Below are 25,884 nucleotides of genomic sequence, written 5' to 3'. Positions count from 1 at the left end.
TTTTATTAATTTTCATTAAAAAAAACAATTTTTCAAAAATTGCATTTATGCTACAACACTATAAAAGACCTATAACTCTTTCTGTAGAAATACCTATTACCCTGCAACCGGTTCAAAGTTAATCAATATGTGTCTCCCTATTCAAATAGGATTGGATGTTGTTTATGTACGAAATATCCGATGTTAATTTGTAGCTTCCGGCTATTTGTTTTTATTGATGCCAAGGTGAACTGTTAAACAATGACAGCCTCGTAGAATCGACAGGTCATAAGATGCTGTCTTTACCACAACTGAACTGTATTTAAAACCCAAAATGTCATCTTAAGAGCTTGCATGGTAATTGGTGTCATATAGATACCAGAGAAGCTACCAAAATATTGAGTAACATGTCCTAGTTAATAAAAAATATTCTAGATTGCGAAGTTGAATGTGACTAGGAGATTTACGATCGCTGGGCCCCCCTCAGGAGAGAGGCCTGGGGTGGTTGCCCCACTTGCTATTCTCTATGGCATTACTAGATACACCAATTCACGCCTAAAAGAGTATTTTAGGTTCATCGTTAATATGTGGCCTCTTTTGTGGTCGACGTAACAGAGGCGCCCCACGTAAACGCTTCAAAGACCAGCTTAGGCGCCAACTTGCCTTAGCTGACATAGAAAAGAGCACCTGATTGCACGCGGCCTCAGAACGAGACAGCTTGAGGTCACTCTCAAAGGCCGCGGGATACACATTTGAGACCAAAAGAAAATCCGCTGCCGAGGACAGACGCAGACGGTGAAAAGAAAATCTAAATCGACCACCTGCGGACAATGGTTACGCTTGCCTTCAAAATATGTAGGTCACAGTTGGGGCTGCGCAGCCACAGGAAATACTGCATTCCTCACTGATCTTCGGGATCGAAGACTAGCCTTATTAATATGTGGCTCGTTTATTACAATTTAAAAATTTTTAAAAAAGTGGGTATTTCGGTCATAATAAACAATATAAAGCCTGGGAAGAAATCAACGGGCGTATCCTGTGTGGAGTGCTAGGTATTATATTATATTATATTATATTATATTATATTATATTATATTATATTATATTATATTATATTATATTATATTATATTATATTATATTATATTATATTATATTATATTATATTATATTATATTATATTATATTATATTATATTATATTATATTATATTATATTATATTATATTATATTATATTATATTATATTTCGTTATATTGGTAAAAGTCACTCTTCTCTCCTCCCTCTTCACATCAGGTTGTTTATATCACAGCAACTCTACCGTACGTCATCATGACCATCCTGTTGGTCAGAGGCGTCTTACTGCCAGGGGCGGAGGACGGGATACGCTACTTCATCACACCAAAGATAGACAGCCTCAGAAAACCCAAAGTAAGTTGAGATGGCTCTGGATGCTGTTATTCATTTTATTCTTTCCCTTGAGATTATTCCTGATTTCATGGCTTATACTGGCTTGGACAGTGAAATATAAATTTAAGTAATACACAAGTATTTAAAAAGAAAACAACTTATTCAGGGTAAACTTTACTTAACGCACTGCGTCTGATACTAATTTGGTACATGTTTTTTCTCCCACACAGATTGTGCGATCAAGTTGAAACTTTAGACACAATTATTTATTAGCATAAACAAGAAATGAATCGATAAAATAAATAACCAGTTAGTCAATTAATTACTGATAATCAATTATTTTTATTAAATTAATGCTTCAGTTTTCACATATATGATTAAATATGTAGGGTTTAGTTCCTTTTAGATAGTGGTACATGTTATTTCTCCCTCACCCACTCTCGTTTCAAGTTGAAACTTTAAACGATTATTCATTGTACCTAACAAAACATGAATAAATTAAAAAATTAACCATTTAGTGAATTGACTTTTGGTAATTAATTATTTTCTTTGAAATTGAATAACGACTACATTATTGTGAGATAAAGTTGTACGTTTTGAGTTCTTATAACTTTTTCTGTTGAATACAAAGTTTTTGTTTTGTTTTTTTGTTTTGTTAATAAATGTATAATAATTGTATACATCAAAAATATATTTTTGTTTTACTATTAAAAAGATAGTTTTGTAAGCCTAACACTGGTAAAGCTAACAAGTGAATTTGTATTTCCTGTCTGTCCTTTTAACTAAGTGAACGCTGTCACGTTTTATTAAATCCGCTAATTAACTCATTAAGTGCGATACGTTCCATTTCAACTTTTGATAGTTTGATATCATTCTTGACTGCGGTTGTCTGCACCTGACAAAAACAAAAGTTTTGGAAGTTGCGAGGTCAAGGAACTGAGAAAAAAAAAACGGTGTGGTGGGGGAGGGGGTTGGATTGCTGAAAGTTTTCAATTCACTAAAAAAAATGTTTTGTTGTATTCCTTTACAGGTTTGGATTGATGCGGCTGTCCAGATTTTTTTCTCTGTTGGTTCCGGTTTTGGAACGCATATTGCATATGCCAGTTATAACAAGTTTCACAACGACTGTAAGCGGTACGACAAAATACTAACAGATTTTGGCGGGAATTGCACTTCAATTTAAAAAAAAAACAAATTAGGGGCTGGGTTTGGGGTTGTGGCAGTTAGTAGTCTTGTATGTGTCGACTCACCCAATGTTTCCTACATGCATTTAACAAATTGTTTCTTTTGCATGAAGTTCTTTTTTCAAAAAAAATTCTAGGAGTGAAATGGGAAGTTTTCAAACAATAAAGTTGCCTTATGGTTATTAACTCTTGTTGTGAGTGCTACTATTCGCATCGCATTAGATTCTTCAGGACAGAAGATAAGAAAGTGAAGTTGTATTAATACATAGGCAATTAAACTATTACTTACAAATTCAAAAACAAAACTTACTAAAACTACTCAGAAAGACATAAAGATAAAGGCATATTTGTATTCCATTTGCTAGAACAAATTGGGTGTTAGTGTTCCTTCTTCATTATCGTCATAAGGGGCATGGAACGGGTTGCCTGAATCAACCAGGAAACCAATGACTTAGTAAAGTTTAAGTGTATAAATAACATGCCAAGGATAAGAGCTAAACTTCACGCTTACATACGACTGGTGGCTTTGCAGACGTCCAGACAATCAAAGAGTTTTCTCAGGACCTTACTTTCACAGGGGAGTGCTAAATTACGAGATGTATAACAAAGTTAAGAATTGTTTCGTGTTTTAAATTTTAATCGACTTCAAAATGTTTTTTATTGTGGCGAAATTTTGACCACAGGCGTTATCCAATTAAGTAAAATAAATAGGGCGTTAGTATTTTTTTTTAAGCGTTCAGCAAGTTTCTATAGTGACTAATTTTTTTTTCAGTGACTGCATCATTACTGTCATCGTCAACTCATTCACCAGTTTATTTAGTGGCTTCGTCATCTTCTCCTATCTGGGCTACATGGCCCTCAGGACACAGAAAGATATCGACAAAGTGGCCACAGAAGGTAGAGCTATGGAAAGCATCTGGCATAAATGTTGTTGTTTTTTAAATGCTAAGTTAATTTGCACACACAAAAGAAAATGAGTCTACTCCAGTTTTGTCCCACTTCTGTGTTACTACTAATTCTTTGATATTTCTAACAAATTCCATTTTATTAAAAAAAATAGTGCATAACAAATTTCTAACATTAATGAATCAACTAGTCTATTTTTTTTTAAGTTTTGATTAATAAAAAAAAATTACTCTCAGATTTTCAAAAATCACTTTGTTTGATAATGTTCCTGGTAGTATAGATCTATCATCTATTGATCTAGTCTGCTTATGATAGGTACAATGTTTTTTTTCTATAGGTCCAGGTCTTGTATTTATTGTTTATCCTGAGGCCATAGCAACACTTCCGGGTTCAGTGGGCTGGGCCATAATCTTTTTCTTCATGTTGCTCTCCCTTGGACTCGACAGTGCGGTACGTATTCATATTTTTTTAAACAAGCAAAATCTAAAAAAATAAAACAAATATTTCTTTAAAAAAAAAAAAGCTTACATATATGCAGCCATATTTTTCAATCTTGCAGGATTTATTTCCCATTTCTATATTAAACAAAATTAATCAATTACCACAAATTAATTTTTTCATTGATTCATATTTTGTGTCTACTTTCTGTTTTAAGGCCTAGTTTATGTATGGAGTCTTTTGAATCCAATGTTCTGCTACTTTAGTCTTTTTGAATCCAGCGTTCCATTGAAGTCGTTTTGAATCCAACTTAAGTCACCAAAGAAAAGTTAAACTCTGTAAAGATATTTAAAAAATAAAGAAAGTTTTAACTACAGATATATGAAGAACAATGTTCTAAAAGGTTATTATCATGAAGATAGCTGGGGTCCTATAGTTTGTTTTGTTTCTGATCCTGTTTTATATTGGTTCATGTTCTCACCACGTATTAGTTCAACATTTTTCAGAAATAGTTCACAGTTCATGTTCATTCCGTTGTGCATTGTTTCTTGTTACAGACACGTGAAAGACCTAGCCCATTACCAGGACCGGTCTTAAATACTTGGAGGCCCTAGGTGAAGAGAATCTGGTGGCCCTAAAAGGAAATAGAAAATTAAAAAACATCGAAAAAATAAATGTGCGCAATTTATTTAAAACCTAGTGTGCCTTAACAATAACATTGGACATAAGTTCCACAATTTCTTCTCTAAAGAAATATCTAATTTGCGGTTGAGGTGCCCGCCAATCGGGAGACCTAAGCGGCTGCCTAGTTAGACTTTGGCTAAGGCCGGCCCTGCAATCACGCTTGTGCTTCTATCCCACACGAAGTCTATGATTTTTAGAACGACAATGTCTTTTAATTACAATTTGTTAAAGAGTGTATGTGTGTGTTTCCAAGGTAACCATGAGGAAAGAGGAGAGAATGTTTCTGATGAAACCATGAAATGGTCTGTCATGATTGATGTTGTCAAGTGGGTGTTGGTGGAGGGGGAGGAGACGCGAAAAGAAATGACGGTGTTTGTTTGTACTGAGCTATGTCTTTATTTTCAATGTAAATCTATGTATATTTATAAATAAAAGTTAAAGTTCAAGTTTATTTCACCAAGAATTTAATACACCTACTTCGGTTTAGTTGTTTCAATATGGAATCCTAAATCTCTTCAGCAATTTGAAACAGGGCAGGGGGAAGAAGTAACTGCAATTATTGTGCCTAATCAAAGCTGTTTTTCAATTGATGAATGATTATACTAAATGTTAAACACGTATCAGGTTTCTGTCTTTGTGAATATAATTGTAATCCTAAGTACAGGACAACAAAAACGGATACAAAAATATTAATCTTCAGATAGGATTGGATTAGAGAAAGGTTAATGAGGAGACATTTAGCTCGGATCCACTCTGCCTCTTAATTAACGTCCTGACTTTTTTAAAAAAATAATGTGCTGACCTTGTAAGTGCACACAGATGTATTACGTCATTAAGCAAGTTTATTTGTTGAGTGACAATATGCATCCAAACTTGATGTTCCTGGAGAGAGAGAAGACGTTAAGTACAGGTCACGAGGTCGGAGAGTGTGTTTTGAACACTTGTGCTAAGTGATGGGGGAGGGAAGAAGGAAGCAGACGGGTAAGGCTATGGCTTCCAATGACACACGTGCTAGCCTAGTCAAAAATATGACGAGATGTTTGAAGACAGTAATTCATCACATCATGAGCGTAGCTAGTGTTTTTTAGGAAGGATTCCCCCCGCACCTACATATGTGTGTGTGTGTGTGTACGTAATTAATCTTCATTACATTCTCAAACTTCATTCTCTCGGACGTTTTTTGTACTCTAGAATAGTTTCTTCCTGGAGTTAGTGAAAAGACAGTAGACATCTCACTGCTTGCCAGCTGGAACCCCTGCGCCAAACATTATTTCCGGTATTTAAAACTAAAAAAAAATGCATACTCTGAGGTATCTTCAGTGCATTATCCTGGCTACTTTAATTAACAAATTGTAGGTCAAAAACAATTCTGCTTTTCACTTTACTTTATTAATGGAGCCCAGAGACTGTCAGAATTTGAAACTGTAGTTTTGCTTTAGTTTTTTATTAGAGGTGAAGGGTAATCACAAAACCCCCATCGGCTACGCTCATGGCATTAAGTAATTGTAGCTTTGCTTTTTCTTTTGTTTGAGAGGGAGGGGGATTACCTCAAACCCCTATTGGATACGCTCCTGGAATTAGGTTACTAAAGTTTGCTTTAGATTTTTTATGGAAATGTGGGGTTATATCGTCAAAACCATCTGTTTATGGACTTCAAATTCAAAACCATCTGAAAGGGGGTTTAAACTGAAAACCTCCATTGGCTACGCTCATAGAATTTGGTGATTGTAGTTTATTTTAATTTTATATTGAAGATGAGATTTTAAACCTCAAAACCCTCTCAAAGGGATTTAAAACTCAAAACCCCTTTTATTGTCAAAACCTTCTGTTCGGGGGTTTTAAACTGAAAATCATGTGAAGGAGGGTCAAAACTCAAACTCTGGAAAAAGGGGGGGGGTTACACTGAAAGCCCATTGGCTACGCTCATAGAATTTAGTGATTGTATTTTATTTTTCAGGCTCTGCAAAGCGCTGAACCAGGGGTCCGGGGTTTGAATCCTGATGAAGACTGGGATATTTAATTTCGGGGGTCCTTGGGCGCCTATGAGTCCACCCAGCTCTAATAGGAACCTGACATTAGTCGGGGAAAAGTAAAAGGCGGTTGGTCTTTGTGCTAACCACATGATACCCTCATTAACAGATGACCTTTATATTGCAAGGTCTCCTCTCACATGACTACATTAGAGGAATGTGGAGCGTCCCCTCGTGGTCTCGGCCTCCGGACTCGCGTGATGACATGATCATCTAGTTGATGGAGGGGGTGGGTCCTACAGACATAGAGGTCGGAGAAGAGCCAATCGTCCATTCTGGACACTGAATAAAAGCCTTTTCCGGGTCAAAGGGTCATAAAATGAAGAACTCTCGATCCTTAAGGAACACTTCACTGAGGTTAAGTCACAAACTGACTTCTGTAGAAGGGAGGACTATGTCCCGTATTTTATACTTATTCTCATGGGCGTAGCCAGGGGGGGGGGTTCTTGGGGTTCAAACCCCCCCCCCCCGAAATGAAAGCCCCCCCCCCCCCCCAAAGGGGGGGAGGGCGGAATTAAGTGACTGATTTTTGCTTTCATTTTGTTTATTTTAGGTGAGATTTTAATACTAAATCATCACTTACCACAGCACAGTCGAGGCAGTTTTGAGTTAACAACCCTCTACCTGGGGGTTTTGAGTTTAAACCCCCCTACCAGGGGGTTTTGAGATTTTAAAAACCACTATCAGGGGGTTTTGAGATACAAATCCCTCTACCAGGGGGCTTTGAGTTTAAAACCCCCTACAGGGGGTTTTGAATTTTAAACCCCCTACCAGAGGTTTTTGCACTTAAATCCCCCTCTTCTATAAAACAAAACAAAAAAATGCAAACAACAATCACGAAATTCCAACAGCACAGTTGAGGAAGATTTTGATTAAAAAAAAACCTCCAAAATTTACGATAACCCCATCTTCAATATAAAAAAAGCAAATTAGATACTAAAAATTCATGAGCGTAGCCAAAGGGGTTTTGAGTTTAACCCCCCTCCCCCTTCCAGTTGGGGTTTGAAGCTAAAAAGTACCTCTTCAATATAAAAAAAAGCAAATTACACACTATAAAATCTATGAGCGTAGCCAAAGGGGTTTTGAGTTTAACCCCACTCCCCCTTCCAGTTGGGGTTTGAAGCTAAAAAGTACCTCTTCGATATAAAAAAAAAAGCAAATTACACACTATAAAATCTATGATCGTAGCCAAAGGGGTTTTGAGTTTAAATCCCCCTCCTCCAGATGGCTTTTTCTTTAAAGTTTAAAACCCCTCCAGATGGTTTTGAGTTTAAAATTCCCCTACAGAGCGTTTAGAGTTGAAAACCTCTCTCTTCAATATTATTTTAAAGCAAACTAGTCACCAAATTCTATGATCGTAGCTAAATGGGGTTTTGAATTAAAAACAAAACAAAAAAAACCCAGAGATTTTTTAGTTTAAAACCCCTCAACAGATGATTTGAAGAAAAAACTTTCCTTTTCGATATAAAATCTAAAGCGAAATACAGGCATTTAATTCCAAGAGCGTAGTCAAGAAAGGTTACAAATTTCTACCAGTGGCTTGGGCTCCATTAATTAAGTGTGAATAGTCTTCTGGCGAAATTGAAAATCATTAAATGTGTCTCAACAAAGATGGCTAAGACAGATTTTAGGAGTCAGTCATAGAGATCGGGTTTAAATCAAAGAAATCATATGCCGAACTGGGAGTCGAATCCTTAGTAAGGTTGTGACAGAGCGTCGCATGAGGTTTTGCGGGACATGTTTTCCGACAAAATGAATTACGCAAAATAAGAGTTGCGGAAACAGCTTGCCGGAAAATGCGCCGAACGGCGCGAGAGGGTCTAAGTCAGTAAGAATAGCACATTAGGTTTTTGAAATAAAACTTTTTAATAGCAAGATAATGCACTGTAGATACCTCAGAATATGCATTTTGTTGGCTTTCAATACCAGAAATAGCGCTGCGAACTCCCCCAGAGCCCCTTGCTAGCAAGGGCGGGGTGTCTACAATAAACAATAAACGTCTTCCGTGGAATCACCCCCCCCCCCAAAACCCTCCCCGAAAAAAAATCCTGGCTACGCCCATGCTTATTCTGTCTCCCATTTACCAGAACCACAAGGCACATTCATATTTATAAGTCTGGTCCCGCCCTCCTCTAGTATTTCAAAATGATGGAAATAATTTTTTTAAGATCCGAAGTGTAAATGAGTTGGTTAATTAGTTTAATAATATTTGTTTTGTAGCCAACACGTAAAGTTCATGCACACGTCAGATACCTGTAGTGTTTACCTGTCAGGTGATTTACTCTGGAACTTGTCAAAAAATACTCCAAATATTTTTGTGCATGTTAAACTAAACTTTCAACATTTAGGCTCTGACTTAGGCATATAAACACGTGTTGGCGGCGTTTTTAAAACAACAAACAAGTCCAGAGGAGACTACTGACTGCGTAGTGATTAGGGGATGGACACGTGTTGACCGTCCGTAGTTGACCTACGTATAATCTGATGCACTACATTACAATGAAGTGATTTTAGGTGTGATTTGTTATTAATGTCCATAGTTGAGAGATGTTCATTAATATAGCATCAATATTACTTCCAATATCGTTTCTTTATGTTGTCGTCTCATTACGTCTGATGTTGTTTCGTGAATCATTTCAGAGCTGGTAAATGGGGGGGGGTTTAACTAGCAATAGCTGGAAACGCATTCAACTAATGTTATAGTTAAGTGATATCCCAACTGTGACGTGGTATTCTCCTGGAAAACTTTGCATAATGAAGCAACAAATGATGTGATGCTTCCCTGGAAGCTTCTGACCACAGGGCATAATGAATTTATATGACCACCTGATTTGTTAATATCTATTTCATGGTCAAGAAAGGAGTGTACAGACATTACCTGGTCCGGTCCCAGCATCCTCTCTCTTGCCAAAACCAACCTGGGAATCATGGACACATTATCGTGTGGCTGTAAATGTGGAGTTGTTCCCTTAAATATTATTACAATACTCTCATCAACTCACTCTGTCTGTCTGTTTGTCTGTCTGAGACAAATTGTTTTAAACACGTTATTTTGCCCACTTCTCATTCTCAGATGAAGTTGAAATTTCGCACAATTATTTATTGTTGAAGATTACACACGAATCAATAAAAACAAACAAATAGTTTATTAAATAGTCATAATTAACTAATTTGGTTTGATTTCGAAAATGGAAATTGCTCTTCAAGTATTGAAAGATGTTGCTGTAGATGTGGAGTTGTTTCCTTAAATATTATTATTTTTCTTCTTCTTTTTTTTATTATTTTATGTAAATACTCAATGTGGAAAACATTCAAGAAATGCTAAGGTCATATTTGTATTAAATGTTCTATTTCAGTTTGGCGGCCTGGAGTCTCCTCTGACTGGTATCAGAGATGAGCTCTCCCAGCTGATGAAGTACAAGTACTTTAGAGAGGTTCTCACATTGATCATCATCATGTCAGCGTTTTTGTTCTCCATTCCTTGCTTGATGCAGGTGAGTTCTTTTTGGAAAGTTTCACTCTTTGGTTCCAATCGCTTTTATCTCTGACTAAGGCAACCTTAACAGTGCGCAGTGCACTGGGTGAATGTCATATCAAGGTCACGATGGGCTGACGGTGACAAAAAATTCTCTTTTTCACTGGGCCACCTAAGGCGCGGGGCCTGGTACAGTTGCCCCTCTCGCCACCCCATAAGGCCACCTCTGGCTCTGGTTTTCTTAGAGATGAATTGTTACTTTTGAATACAGTCAAACCAATGTAGTGTGTAGAGTTTGGGTGTGTAAGTCTGTGGGTGTGGAGTTATTGTGTGTGGAGCTAGGTTGTGTGAGTCTGGGTGTGTGGAGCTATGGTGTGTGGAGATTGGGTGTGTAAGTCTGTGTGTGAGAAGCTATGATGTGTAGAGCTTGGGTGTGTAAGTCTGTGTGTGTGGAGCTATGGTGTGTGGAGCTTGGTTGTGAAAGTCTGGGTGTGTGGAGCTAGCTTGTGTAAGTCTGGGTGTGTGGAGCTATGGTGTGTGGAGCTTGGTTGTGTAAGTCTGGGTGTGTGGAACTATGGTGTGTGGAGCTTGGTTGTGTAAGTCTGGGTGTGTGGAACTATGGTGTGTGGAGCTTGGTTGTGTAAGTCTTTGTGTGTGGAGCTATGGTGTGTGGAGCTTGGTTGAGTAAGTCTGGGTGTGTGGAACTATGGTGTGTGGAGCTTGGTTGTGTAAGTCTGGGTGTGTGGAACTATGGTGTGTGGAGCTTGGTTGTGTAAGTCTGGGTGTGTGGAGCTTGGTTGTGTAAGTCTGGGTGTGTGGAGCTATGCTGTGTGGAGCTTGGTTGTGTAAGTCTGGGTGTGTGGAGCTATGGTGTGTGGAGCTTGGTTGTGTTAGTCTGGGTGTGTGATGCTATGGTGTGTGTAGCTAGGTTGAGTAAGTCTGGGTGTGTGGAGCTATGGTGTGTGGAGCTATGGTGTGTGGAGCTTGATTGTATAAGTCTGGGTGTGTGGAGCTTGGTTGTGTAAGTCTGGGTGTGTGGAGCTTGGTCTTGGTTGTGTAAGTCTGGGTGTGTGGAGCTTGGTTGTGTAAGTCTGGGTGTGTGGAGCTAGGTTGTGTGAGTCTGTGTGTGTGGAGCTATGGTGAGTGGAGCTATGGTGTGTGGAGCTTGGTTGTGTAAGTCTGTGTGTGTGGAGCTATGGTGTGTGGAGCTTGGTTGTGTAAGTCTGGGTGTGTGGAGCTATGGTGTGTGGAGCTTGGTTGTGTAAGTCTGGGTGTGTGGAGCTATGGTGTGTGGAGCTTGGTTGTGTTAGTCTGGGTGTGTGGAGCTATAATGTGTGTAGCTAGGTTGAGTAAGTCTGGGTGTGTGGAGTTATGGTGTGTGGAGCTATGGTGTGTGGAGCTTGATTGTGTAAGTCTGGGTGTGTGGAGCTTGGTTGTGTAAGTCTGGGTGTGTGGAGCTTGGTTGTGTAAGTCTGGGTGTGTGGAGCTATGCTGTGTGGAGCTAGGTTGTGTGAGTCTGTGTGTGTGGAGCTATGGTGTGTGGAGCTATGGTGAGTGGAGCTATGGTGTGTGGAGTTTGGTTGTGTAAGTCTGTGTGTGTGGAGCTATGGTGTGTGGAGCTTGGTTGAGTAAGTGTGTGTGTGTGGAGCTATGGTGTGTGGAGCTAGGTTGTGTGAGTCTGTGTGTGTGGAGCTATGGTGTGTGGAGCTAGGTTGTGTAAGTCTGGCTGCGCGGATGTAATTGAAACTATTGAAACATGTATGCTGTGAAAAGTGCAGCCTGTGCCTAATTTGTCCCATCAATATATTTCTTTTCTTCTACTTTTGCTGAAATTGAAGAACTTTTTAAATAGCTGTCTTTTTTATCAAATGATTTCCTATTCTTCCCAGGGAGGCATGTACGTCTTTACAATCCTGGACACCTTTGCTGCTGGCACCTCCATCGTGTTCATTGTCTTATGTCAGGTGGTGGCTGTCTCTTGGATCTACGGTAAATCTTGTTTGTTTGATGGCTGCACTCTTATGTAGAGCTCTGGCGAGATCCCAATCTGAAATCTCCTAAACCTAAATTTATTTAAGATAGGCATTTGTATATTAGCAATTATATTACAATAATTATCTCATTACGTAGGACCTAATTATCTTCTCTTTTGAAGTCACATCAGTAATTTATAGAATAAACATTATTTACAAACAAAAAGAACGGATTAGACTATTCGTTATGCAATAGTTACAAAACAGTCTAGTAGTCTAAAGCATGTTTATATTCTTATTCCCCATTAAGATTAGCAGGCATTAACTGACAAGTGAGATTTATTTATCATTGATATGCATCTAATTATCTTTGTAGCACTAAAAACATGGACACTCATAGAGCTCTCTGGTCCGGTCTTTCTCTTGGACTTGTGGTAGAATGTTTCCATTCTGCTTTTGACAACCTTTCTCTTCCTCCTTCTCATTTTTATGTTGGAGCGTTCAGATGACTAGACCAATAGACGAGATGAACTGTGCAGTAGTTTCCAAATCAGGGAGCTCTCCATATAGTTTTCTTTCTATAGGGGTATTTTGGGGCCAGTGTCTTGTTCGGGCATCTTGGTAAAAAATGCAATTTTGAAGGACATGGCCAGCATTCTCTGGTGACACTCCACTCACTAGTTCCAATTTTGAGCTTCCAGAACATACGTTGTCTCATTCTGTTGTGTCTGGTCTTGAGGCATCAGAGTTTACAAGGATGGCTCATTTCATTAAGCCACCGCAAATGGAGGAGCTGGAATAATCATCGAATGGCCCGATGGAGAAAAACTATTTTAAAAAATCCATTGCAACTGGAGAGCTCTCTGACAGCCACAAATCAGAAAAGGAAACACTAGAACTAGCTGCTACCACGCCCGCACAGTCAATTTGTCTTTTTAAGCGATGCGAATACAATCCTCCAAAGCTTGAAAAACTCTGATTTCTCCTATATGAAACGACTCAGGACAGCAGTTATAACGTTCAACAACAACAGCAAAAAAAAAACAAATTGTTATTCAATGGATACCAGCACATATTGAACTAGAAGGAAATAAGAAGGTTGACGCACTCGCCAAGTGAACAATCAAACACCAACTCAGCTTGAGTTCAATCATGAATTGAACATATAGATAAAGTCAAGCTGCTCATGGCAGTCACACAACCCTAATTGTCAAAAGTGAAAATATTTCTATACCTATGTGCTACAGGCTATGTGCTAGAGGGTATTTGCTACATGCTATGTGCTGCTAGAGGGTATTTGCTACAGGCTAGCTATGAGTCTTATTAAAGAACTGTTCTTGTTTTTTTTATTTTAAATATTTGCTTAAGAAAAATAAATCTTGTAATTTTCTCCACTTCAACTTCCAGGCATGCCACAGTTCTGTGATGACGTTCAAAAAATGACGGGACAACGACCTAGTATCTTCTGGAGGATTTGTTGGAAATTTATTTGTCCTTCTCTTCTATTAGTGAGTCGGTTTGTGAACATTGTTTTTATAATGAGACCTCCTTGAACTGGGCTTGTACATTAATGCGTTCCTTCAGGATTAAAGAATTATTACGCCCTAAATCAACCTCCTTTAAGACACAAGGGAGTGGCGGCTAGCAGGGCTTAAACTCGGGATCATTGTTGCACAGTCAGGAGCACATACTACACAACCACCCATCTTTAAAATGATAAATGCGCCTTGTTACAGGCATTATAGAAAATGTACCAAACTACAGTTGCCTGCACTTGCATGACTAAATATCTAGTCATTATAAACACGCTTATCTGTCTAGTCATTATAAACACGCTTATCTGTCTAGTCATTATAAACACGCTTATCTATCTAGTCATTATAAACACGCTTATCTGTCTAGTCATTATAAACACACGCTTATCTGTCTAGTCATTATAAACACACGCTTATCTGTCTAGTCATTATAAACACGCTTATCTGTCTAGTCATTATAAACACGCTTATCTGTCTAGTCATTATAAACACGCTTATCTGTCTAGTCATTATAAACACGCTTATCTGTCTAGTCATTATAAACACGCTTATCTGTCTAGTCATTATAAACACGCTTATCTGTCTAGTCATTATAAACACGCTTATCTGTCTAGTCATTATAAACACGCTTATCTGTCTAGTCATTATAAACACGCTTATCTGTCTAGTCATTATAAACACGCTTATCTATCTAGTCATTATAAACACGCTTATCTATCTAGTCATTATAAACACGCTTATCTGTCTAGTCATTATAAACACGCTTATCTGTCTAGTCATTATAAACACGCTTATCTGTCTAGTCATTATAAACACGCTTATCTGTCTAGTCATTATAAACACGCTTATCTGTCTAGTCATTATAAACACGCTTATCTGTCTAGTCATTATAAACACGCTTATCTATCTAGTCATTATAAACACGCTTATCTGTCTAGTCATTATAAACACGCTTATCTGTCTAGTCATTATAAACACGCTTATCTGTCTAGTCATTATAAACACGCTTATCTATCTAGTCATTATAAACACGCTTATCTATCTAGTCATTATAAACACGCTTATCTATCTAGTCATTATAAACACGCTTATCTATCTAGTCATTATTAACACGCTTATCTGTCTAGTCATTATAAACACGCTTATCTGTCTAGTCATTATAAACACGCTTATCTGTCTAGTCATTATAAACACGCTTATCTATCTAGTCATTATAAACACGCTTATCTGTCTAGTCATTATAAACACGCTTATCTATCTAGTCATTATAAACACGCTTATCTGTCTAGTCATTATAAACACGCTTATCTATCTAGTCATTATAAACACGCTTATCTGTCTAGTCATAATAAACACGCTTATCTTTCTAGTCATTATAAACACGCTTATCTGTCTAGTCATTATAAACACTCCTATCTGTCTAGTCATTATAAACACGCTTATCTGTCTAGTCATTATAAACACGCCTATCTATCTAGTCATTATAAACACGCTTATCTGTCTAGTCATTATAAACACGCTTATCTGCAAAGTTTTTATCTGCACAATAAATTTCAAACGTAAACAAACTCTACTTAACTTTATATATGTATATATTCATTTTCATAAGTAGAGGCCGACCATTTTAACATTTAAATATTATCCCGTTTGAAATTTTTTTAATGTCAGAAGTTGAAATGTTCTGTTGAATAGGTCATCGTGGCTTCCAGTATCATCTCCTACCAACCACTGACCTACAGGACGTCAGTAGGGACCTACGTCTACCCGTACTACGCCAATATCATAGGCTGGATCATAGGCATCTCTTCCATGATCCTGGTACCGGGATATTTTGTCTACAAGTTCTTCCGGTTGAAAGGTTCCTGTAAGCAGGTCAGACATCTTCGTACTATAAGCTCTTTCCCTTCTCACAACTACTCACAATACCCCAGTGGCGTAGCTAGGTTAGGGGAGGGGGTCCGAATTCGAAAGTCCCCCCGGCCCCCCAGATGATGGGTCCACTAATGGATGTTCTAATTTTTTTTTACATGATATATTAAATATTACGCCACTGCCATGTAATTTTGCTATTCACGTGGAGTCAAAACTACTAGACAGCCTTGATCTAGAGCTAGATGGTGTTATAGATGCCTTTGCTGGACAGAAAGCACGACGTGAGGCGATATGAATTGAGATTTGTCACTTGTGCACTAGCTCGCCAGTAAACAACGGTGTTATTCATTTAAAATGTCCTAAAGATTATTTTTTGTTCATTTTACTGATATACAGGTACTGGAATTAAGACATATTTATTAAGTACATTATCTCATGTCATGATATCGACTGTCAAAATGCAGGGGCCCCTAAAAAAGGTCAAGCTCCCCGTGCTTCCGAATTCGTAGCTACGCCACTGCAAGACCTCATAAAGCTTAAGTCGATTTCTTGTAAATTGTTTTTGTTTATTTGTTTGTATTTGTCTTCAGAAGATCATGTCACTAATTATTGTTGTCCATACGCCTCGAATACATTCAATATTGAGAATGTTCCCCAAAAGGTTTCAACGCAATAATCTCGCTCTTTGTTTGCATTTCCATCTTTAAAATCTTCAGCAATAAAATACAAACAACGGAGATAGAGACGAGAATGGGATATGGAGAAATGGGGAGGCGATGTAAGAAAAACGAAAGCAAAATAAAAAGAGAACGTTTTTGAGAAATTTCGTAATAAATAAACAGATTCACAGAACGATTGAACGATTGCTGTTGTCAACTAAATAAATACAATGTGACTTTGTTACTAGCGAGCGGGCAAAGAAATTTGAATTTCTATTGTTAACAAGCAAAATATTTTTTAAAATAAAAACAAATCTTATATAAGGGAAAGAACTGCACATTTACAGACACACGCACATATATACACACACACATTCAATGTCTCAATGTGTGGCAAGTGATCTTCCTATAAATTGTCCTTAATTACCACTTGTTAGTTGTGTTTTTTTTTTAATAACTTAAAAGTCATAGAGACCAAGTTCAATGCTTGCCACAAAATGCTTTTGTCTCACAAACGGCAGAGCTTAGAGGATGTGATTCTGAAATGCTAAAAAAAAAGAGCAAAAAAAAAAGTGTATTATACACGTTGTAATAGACACATCCATAGAGGCCTGTACGGGTGTATCTTAGCAACACTCTCTTTCTCTTTTACACTAGATATACCACAAAGATTGCTGTTTATAGTTTTTTCCGCCTTGTATAAAAAATTTCCAAATAAAATGCATACATTTATAGAAATGAAATCTGGATATGTAAAAGTTTTACTCTGCAGACGTGATCTTTATTCATGTTTTCTATCATTTGATTGTGTCACATGACGTCACTTGCATTTCTGTTTTCAGAGACTGGCTTTGGGAATGTCCCCAGCCTGTGAACACGAGGAGATAATTCAAAAAGGTTACGTCAAACGATTTCAGGTAGAGATTTCTCTCCCATGCCACACGTTATATTACATATTTGAAATAAATCGTTCAATATAATGAGGCCATAGATATGTTATATATATATATATATGGGCGTAGCCAGGATTTTTTTTCGCCGAAACCCCCCCCCCCCCCCGAGAAAAAAAATATGTGTGTGTGTGTACATAATCTTCATTACATTCTGACCCTTCATTCTTTCGGAAGACGTTTATTGTGTCCTAGAATAGGTTCTTCCTGGAGTTAGTGGAAAAGTTGTAGATTCCCCGCCATTACTAGCAAGGGGGTCTGGGGGAGTGCTAGGAGCCGCCAAGCACTATTTCTGGTATTGAAAGCCAGCAAAATGCATATTCTGAGGTATCTACAGTGCATTTTCCTGCTATTAAAAAGTTTTATTTCAAAAACCTAATGTGCTATTCTTACTGACTTAGACCCTCCCGCGCCGTTCGGCGCATTTGCCCATTTCCATAAAAATCTGTCACTGGTAATGTCTGAAGCCTCTTCCCACCTGCTCTGAGGACCTCCATGAATGTGCGGCGTCAAGTTGTACTAGGATGTCATCGCAACTCTTCTTATGCGTAATTCATTTTGTCGGAGAACCTGTCCAGCAAACTTCATGCGACGCTCTGTCACAATCTTACTAAGGGGTCGACTCCCAGTTCGGCATAGGATTTCCTTGATTTGGACCCGATCTCTATAACTGACTCCTAAAACCTGTCTTAGCCTTCTTTGTTGAGCCACATTTAGTGTTTTTCAATTTCGGCAGATGACTATTCACTGCACTTTATTAATGGAGCCCCGCCACTGCTAGAAATGTGTAACCTCTGAAAGACACAAAGATAAAGGCACATTCCTCGTCCCATATGCTAGGACAAATTTGTACAAGTGCTCCTTCTTCCCTAGTGCTATTAGAGTATGGAATGGGTTGCCTGAGCTAGCCAGGAGGACCAGTGACTTGGCAGAATTTAAGTCATTGGTTAATATGCATGACTAAATGCATGACGCGTAGGACGTAATCATCTTCTTTTTTGAAGTAACGTCTGTATTATATAAGATAAGATAAGATATGCTCTTGGAATTAAGTGACTGTAGTTTGCTTTAGATTTTTTTTTATTGAAAAGGGAAGCTTTATCGTCAAAATCATCTGTTGGGGGTTTTAAACTAAAAAATCTCTGGAGCTGTTTTTTTTTAATTCAAAACCCCTTTTAGCTACGGTAATAGAATTTAGTAACTGTAGCTTTAGAATAATATTTGAGATAGAGGTTTTCTACCTCAAAATGATCTGTAGGGGTATCTTAAACTCAAAACCATCTGAAGAGGTTTCAAACTTAAAACAAAGCCATCTGTAGGAGAGTGGTTTAAACTCAAAACCACCAATTGGATTGGCTACGCTCAAATAATTTTAGTGTGTAATTTGCTTTTTTTATATTCAAGAGGTATTTTTTAGCATCAAACTCCTCTGAAGGGGGGTTTAAACTCAAAACCTCTTTTGGCAACGCTCATTGAATTTTGAGTGCGTAATTTGCTTTTTTTTTCTTACACTAAAGATATATTTTTTACCTTCAAACCCAGCTGAAGGAGGGTTTAAACTGAAAACTGAGTCAAAACCCATTTAGCTACGCTCATAGCATTTTGAGTGCGTAATTTCCTTTTTTTATATTGAAGAGGGGGTTTATTGAAGAGGTATTTTTTAGCTTCAAACCCTACTGAAGAAGTGGGGGGGGTAAACTCAAAACCCCTTTGGCTACTCTCATAGAATTTAAAGTGTGTAATTTGCTTATTTTATATTGAAGAGGGGGTTTATTGTAAATTTTGGAGGGGGTTTTTGAAATCAAAATCTTCCTTAACTAACTCACCTAAAAAAGCAAAATCAATGTTACAAATCAGTCACTAAATTCGGGGGGGGGGGGGGGTATAGGCCTACAATGAAAAATAATTGTTACTTCTACAAAGTGTAATTGTATTCTTGCCATCAACTCAAAGGACAGAAATAGCACAGGATAGCATTGTAGAAAGACAGGAAAGTAAAGACATCAGGTGTCGATGTAGAAGTAACTCTGAACAGAGCACAAACCCTCTGACCCAACTAAATGAGTTTACCATCACCCGAAAGCAATCATTTGATTTGAAAAAAAAATTCGCATTAGGTTTAACAGAAGAAATTAAATTATTACTTTCAAAATTACAATTTACTTTAATTATCTATCTATCTATCTATCTATCTATCTATCTATCTATCTATCTATCTATCTATCTATCTATCTATCTATCTATCTATCTATCTATCTATCTATCTATCTATCTATCTATCTGTCTGTCTGTCAGTCAATCTATCTATTTTTGCCTGTCAGTTTCTCTTTTTCTCTATATCTCTTGATGTATCTATGTAGCTTTACTTTCTTTGCCAATATGTACTTATTGAGTCAAACAAGTTAGATAATATATAAACTTTTTGTTGTTGTTGTTGTCAGATCAGCCTAGACCAACACTTTAAATAATTGTATGAACACCAAGAGAAATCCGTCGTTAGATATTAAGAGCTCAATCATAGTCCAATGAGTATTTCGCTCATTTCAAAGTCTACCGTTGATTTAATAGCATGTTGCTCAGGTAGACATTGACTTGAACAGGTGCAAGACACGATTATAACAAAAGTAGTCGCTTTCCTCATGTATCTTGGGACTTGAAGACAAGCCTTAGTATTCTATTGTAACTTTAGGTTTAATTGAACGTGTCTAAATGAAGTTTAACCCAAAGTTTCTTCCATTTTCAGAGAAGTCATTGGCTGTCCTTATAATCCAGTGAAGAGAGTTAATGTTTCAATACTACATGCACTGCACAGTGGGGTGATCAGATGACTGAAGACTACACTTGATGTTTTTTTAATTTGCCATTTGCACATTGGATGTCACGTGACCATGTTTTTGATTAAATATGCTCCCTTTGACCCAAAAATACATTTGCCCCGTTGTGCTCCACACATTGCTCCCCACCTCCGAGGAAACAAAAAGTACACACCTGACCTAGTGTAAACAACTTTCGTTGTAGAAGGCGTCAACACTGACCTGCGACGTCGCAACCTGTGGTCAGTGGAGACCAATAGCTCGTTGCCACGTCGTACAGACCTGTAACGTGTCAACGAGCTATTGGTTTAAACTGCCCACAGGTTGCGACGTTGCAGGTCAATGTTCAGGCCTTCTCTGACGATTGGTCTTGCCTAGTGTTGACCTAGTGCTGGGGTTTATAAATCAACACCAAAATGATTTCATCATATAAAGTAAACAGATGTACACACTCATCAGCGCACACATATTCCACCACACACATTCAATACCACACACACAACACGACACATAGAACGTCATCACACGCAACAATATTATACACACAACACCACACACAATCTATATCTCTCACACACACACACCGCAATAATATTCTTAACACCACCTACACAAGCTCATACACACTCAAGAAAGTTCCAGTTCTGACGCCAACTTGAACAAAAACAAGTACTTTTAGGCTCATTGTGTTACAAAGTGGGGAAAAACGTTACATGGACAGTCTCAAGACTAGACAAAGCCGTTCATACACACACCTCTCACACCAATGACAACACATACACACTCGACACAAAACACACATAATCTTAAAGACCACACACACACAACACAAAATATATACAACATCACACACGCATTCCGCATACAAAAACAGAAACACGATAATTTTTTTGTGACCAAACACCTACGTTAACAAAACAACACTTTAAAATTGAAAAAAAACAAAAAACTTTTTTGATGTCAAGGTATTTGTATCCCTCAATCTTCGTAGCACTGGTGTACTTTCATTCAGCTCCAATCTTCATACACGAGACACATATATAGGTTCGTTCTTTTTCTCATCCATTCAGTCACTGGTCAGTCACTGGTCAGTTGGGTAAGATCCCTCCCCCTTTTTTTTCTCCACCCCCCCCCCCCGAGGTGACCTGTGGACAATGAAAGCAATTGTGATACTCTATCTACTTGTATACAAATCTATGTCGTATTTAATGTTCACCGTGTCGTAGGTCGAGTCTATTGTCAACACAAAGAATGTTTATTAAAGCGACTACGCAATGATTAGAATGGGTAACCCAACTATTACAATCAATAGACGGACCACGGTTCGTTAGTCTCACTTAATTTTAGTCCAAATAAAATATACATATTCATGAGGTCCTTTTGATTTTTTTTTATATTATAAAATAGAGCGTTGAAATGATTGCGTGTATATGTGTTTATGAGTGCATAATTATAATGTAGTATTAATTTAGAAATACTGCCTTGGGGACAAACTTGTCTTGTAAATGGGGATCAGGATATGTCAATACCTGAAGACAGAGAGCCCAAAACTAGTGCACACGGGACACGACCGGCCCTCCAAACGTCTGTCCACAATTCCTACTAAAGCTGTAGAGGTTCTGTCCACAGTTCTTATCTTATCTTATATAATACAGACGTTACTTCAAAAAAGAAGATGATTACGTCCTACGCGTCATGCATTTAGTCATGCATATTAACCAATGACTTAAATTCTGCCAAGTCACTGGTTTTCCTGGCTAGCTCAGGCAACCCATTCCATGCTCTAATAGCACTAGGAGTATTTGTACAAATTTGTCCTAGCATATGGGACGAGGAATGTGCCTTTATCTTTGTGTCTTTCAGAGTATTTTATTAAATTTTGTTTTTGTATTTGAAGATTATGGTTCAGTGTTTTATGTATGATTGCTACTTTACTTTTGAGCCTTCTGTCCTGAAGGCTTTCTAAATTTAGTGATTTTACTAAAGGTGTTACTCTAGTCAAATGTGAATATTCGTTTGTTATGAATCTCACTGCTCTATTTTGTGTCTGTTCCAGTTTCTTAATGTTTTCTTGAGTTGAGGGGTCCCAAACGGAGGATGCATATTCTATTATTGGCCTAACCAAGGTTAAGTAACATTTTAGTTTTATGTTCTTATTTGATTTATAGAAATTTCTTTTAATAAATCCTAATGCTTTGTTTGATTATTTTGTAGTTTCATCAATATGTGGATTCCATGATAGTTTTTCATTTATTATAACACCTAGGTATTTTGCGTTTTTAGTCTGTGATACTGGTTTGCCATGAATAAGATAAGTGGAATTAATTTGTTTTAGTTTTTTTGTTACTCTTAACAACTGACATTTTTCTGGGTGGAAAGACATGCTCCAATTTGATTCCCATTTCTGTAATTCATCTAATTCTCTTTGTAAAATATCTGTGTCTTGTGTTGTTTTTATTGTTCTATATATTATGCAATCGTCTGCAAATAATCTGACTTTTGTTCCTGAACTAATGCAATTTGGTAAATCATTTATGTAAATTAAAAATAGTAGTGGACCCAAGACTGTACCTTGAGGTACACCTGAGTTTACTGTTATCGGTGTTGATTTAGAGCCATTTATTATTACAGTTTGTTCTCTCCCTATCAGAAAGTCTTTAATCCACTGATGCAGTGGACCATTAATGCCGAAATATTTTAATTTTTTAAGCAAACTATGGTGGTGAACTTTGTCAAAAGCCTTAGAAAAATCTAGTAAGATAGCATCTATTTGTTCACTATTATCTAAACCTTTTGAAAAATCATCAATTAGTCCTATTAGTTGTGTTTCACATGATCTATATTTCCTAAAGCCATGTTGGTATGGTGTGAGGACATTATGTTTGTCTAAGTGGTTTATGATGTTGCTACATATTATGTGTTCTAGGATTTTACATGTGATGCTGGTAAGTGATACTGGTCTGTAGTTCCCTGGGTCAGATTTTTCTCCTTTTTTAAATAGGGGGGTGACATTAGCTTCTTTCCAGTCCTTTGGTACTCTGCCCTGGTTAAGTGAAGCCTGAAAGAGTATTTTGAACACTGGGGCTAGCTCATTACTTAGTTCTTTGAGTAATCTAGCTGGAATACCATCAGGTCCAGAAGCTTTATTTGGTTTGGTGTTGGCTAATAGTTTTTGAATTCCATTTTCTTGTACTACTATATCTTCTATGTTGTCTACTTGGTTCAAATTCAGTAATATGTCTTTGTCTCCTGGGGTTGAGAATGCTGATGCAAAGTATTTGTTTAGAATGTTTGCTTTAGTTTCATTATCATTATGTATTATGTTATGTTCATCTTTTAATGGCGCTACGCCTGTTGTTTCCATTTTCTTAGACTTAATGTATGACCATAGGTTTTTGTTTTTATCTTTAGATATTACATTGTTTATGTATTCACTCTGCAACTGTCTGCTTACTTTTTGGGTTAAGTGTTTAATTTTTATATACTTTTTGTAAACTCTTTCTGCATTAGTTTCTTTAAATTTTCTATAGAGGTTTTCCTTCTGTTTACAAAGCTTCTTTAGTCTATTATTAAACCAGCATTTATTTATTTTGTTTGATGTGTATTTAGTTGGTATATGATTTTCTATTATGCTTTCAAGATGGTTTTTAATGAAATTCCAGAGGTCATCGACTGGTTGGTTAATGTCTTTTTCTAATAAGAATGTTTGTTGAAAGTTTAGTGCAGCTTGGTGTAGTTGTGTTAGGTTACATTTATTCCAGAGTAAGATTTTTCTTTTGGGTTTTGTATTGGCTACTGCTTTTATCTGACTGTGTATTTTTATGATCTCATGGTCTGATAGACCAGGGATAATTTCATAATCAACTACTAATCCAGGTCTGTTGGTTAAGAAGAGATCTAATGTGTTGTTTAATCTAGTTGGCTTTTTAATGATTTGATCTAAACTTAGGTTGTGTAAAGTTTCTATGAAAAGCTCATTTATGTCCTTAAGGTTTTGGTGTTTATCTATGGTTAGTGTTTTCCAATTTATATCAGGTAGGTTGAAATCACCCATAATCCAAAAAACTGCATTTTTATTTGTCTCTTTAAGTGTAGTAATCTGATTACATAGTTCCTGCATGTATTCTAAACTAGAATTTGGTGGTCTGTAAATGCTGCCTATTATTAGGGATGTTGAGGTGGTATTAATTTTACAAAATGTTGATTCTACATTTTTTGAGTTAGGTAAGGTAATTTCTTCTGCTATAAGAGTGTTTTTTATTGCTAAAAGAACTCCTCCATGATTATCAGCCCTATCTTTTCTAAAAATTTCATAATCACTATTGAAAATTTCTGCATTATAAATTTCAGGATGCAGCCAAGTTTCTGTTCCTGCAATTATGTCTGGTTTCTCACATTCTAATAAAATTTCTAAGTCTGCTGTTTTGTTCCTAATGCTTTGAAAATTTATAACTAAGGTTTTAAGGTATTTTGGTATTACTTCTTTAGTAGGTTTGTTTAGTGAGGCTGTTGTATTAATTTTAGTAGATTTAGGTTTAACAGGAGTGGATCTGGCTAGTGGTTGGTGAGTTTGGTTCGGGATGGTGTTTAGGATGTTGTATGGGTTAGAAGTGTCTGCATCAAAGGAATCAAACAGTCCTGATGTAAACTGAGGTAACCCACACGGTACACAGTGCCATGATGCGTCTTTGTTGCCTAAGGCATAATACACAGGTGTATTCATATGGAGACATGATGCATGGTACCATTCATCGCAGGTGTCAGATTGAATGGCTTTCTGTTTCAGGGTGCATATTTTTTTGCAGATGTTGCATCTATCTTTAGATCTAGGCCCTGGATTTGACTCTACATCTCCTGCCATTAATATTAACAGTGATAGGTATTTATTTCTGCTGTGTCTGATTGAGAACTTCCATTTGTGATGGGTAATCTTCTTTAATGTTATAGATGTGTATGTTAGGTTATTTTTGAAGTTGCATTGTTCTAAAGTGTGATGATTGATTATGACTGTTCCTACTAAAGCTGTAGAGGTTCTGTCCACAATTCCTACTAAAGCTGTAGAGGTTCTGTCCACAGTTCCTACTAAAGCTGTAGAGGTTCTGTCCACAATTCCTACTAAAGCTGTAGAGGTTCTGTCCACAATTCCTACTAAAGCTGTAGAGGTTCTGTCCACAATTCCTACTAAAGCTGTAGAGGTTCTGTCCACAATTCCTACTAAAGCTGTAGAGGTTCTGTCCACAGTTCCTACTAAAGCTGTAGAGGTTCTGTCCACAATTCCTACTAAAGCTGTAGAGGTTCTGTCCACAATTCCTACTAAAGCTGTAGAGGTTCTGTCCACAATTCCTACTAAAGCTGTAGAGGTTCTGTCCACAATTCCTACTAAAGCTGTAGAGGTTCTGTCCACAGTTCCTACTAAAGCTGTAGAGGTTCTGTCCACAATTCCTACTAAAGCTGTAGAGGTTCTGTTCTGTTAGGATCGACGATTGCTTGCAGTGGTGCTGCCCCTGACACAGGTTTGGACATTAATATGGCCCTCAGACTGAAAAAGGTTTGGTATCACTGCCATATTATATAGTCAAATAACATAAGTTGAACCCATACCATCTAATATATAAAGTACACTGTAAGGAGGGTGTATGTATGTGTATATGTATGAATGTATGCGTGTATGTATGTAAATTATACAAATCAAAATGGTTTAATCAAGCTTGCTAATAATTTTCATTAATGTACCATAGATCATATCGGAGACAGTAGTGTATGTTTAATGTCTCTCCCACAGCGAGAAGGCTCTAAAATAAAAAAAAAAGCTAAATTAATCTCTGTTGAAGAACGAAACTTTTAAACCCATTTTGACAATATATGCTATGAATATATCGGCTAAACTACTTTCATTTTCGTGTGAAGTTTAAAAATTTGTTAAGGGAACTTCTCAGCCATGTTTCACATAGACCTAAATACAACATAAACTAGATCA

General features: G+C 37.2%; 1 protein-coding gene across 2 annotated transcripts in view; it reads left to right on the top strand.

Annotated features, from left to right (window-relative positions):
• LOC106058532 (sodium-dependent noradrenaline transporter-like) overlaps positions 1 to 21,278 on the top strand; it is a 131,311-nt gene extending 110,033 nt beyond the window's left edge. For both annotated transcript variants that reach the window (XM_056035027.1, XM_056035029.1), the window contains 10 exons: positions 1,275 to 1,409; positions 2,419 to 2,522; positions 3,345 to 3,469; positions 3,816 to 3,928; positions 9,987 to 10,124; positions 11,995 to 12,094; positions 13,486 to 13,586; positions 15,306 to 15,485; positions 16,987 to 17,061; positions 19,838 to 21,278. In XM_056035027.1, the coding sequence (XP_055891002.1) occupies positions 1,275 to 1,409; positions 2,419 to 2,522; positions 3,345 to 3,469; positions 3,816 to 3,928; positions 9,987 to 10,124; positions 11,995 to 12,094; positions 13,486 to 13,586; positions 15,306 to 15,485; positions 16,987 to 17,061; positions 19,838 to 19,861 (1,095 nt within the window). In that variant the 3' untranslated portion in view covers positions 19,862 to 21,278. The remainder of the gene's footprint in view (positions 1 to 1,274; positions 1,410 to 2,418; positions 2,523 to 3,344; positions 3,470 to 3,815; positions 3,929 to 9,986; positions 10,125 to 11,994; positions 12,095 to 13,485; positions 13,587 to 15,305; positions 15,486 to 16,986; positions 17,062 to 19,837) is intronic.
• Positions 21,279 to 25,884: the final 4,606 nt, after the last annotated feature.

Source organism: Biomphalaria glabrata, chromosome 7, assembly GCF_947242115.1.
Source record: "Biomphalaria glabrata chromosome 7, xgBioGlab47.1, whole genome shotgun sequence".
Classification (NCBI taxonomy): domain Eukaryota; kingdom Metazoa; phylum Mollusca; class Gastropoda; family Planorbidae; genus Biomphalaria; species Biomphalaria glabrata.
Note: the sequence above shows the minus strand (reverse complement) of the source record. Positions and strands in the feature narration are given on the sequence as shown.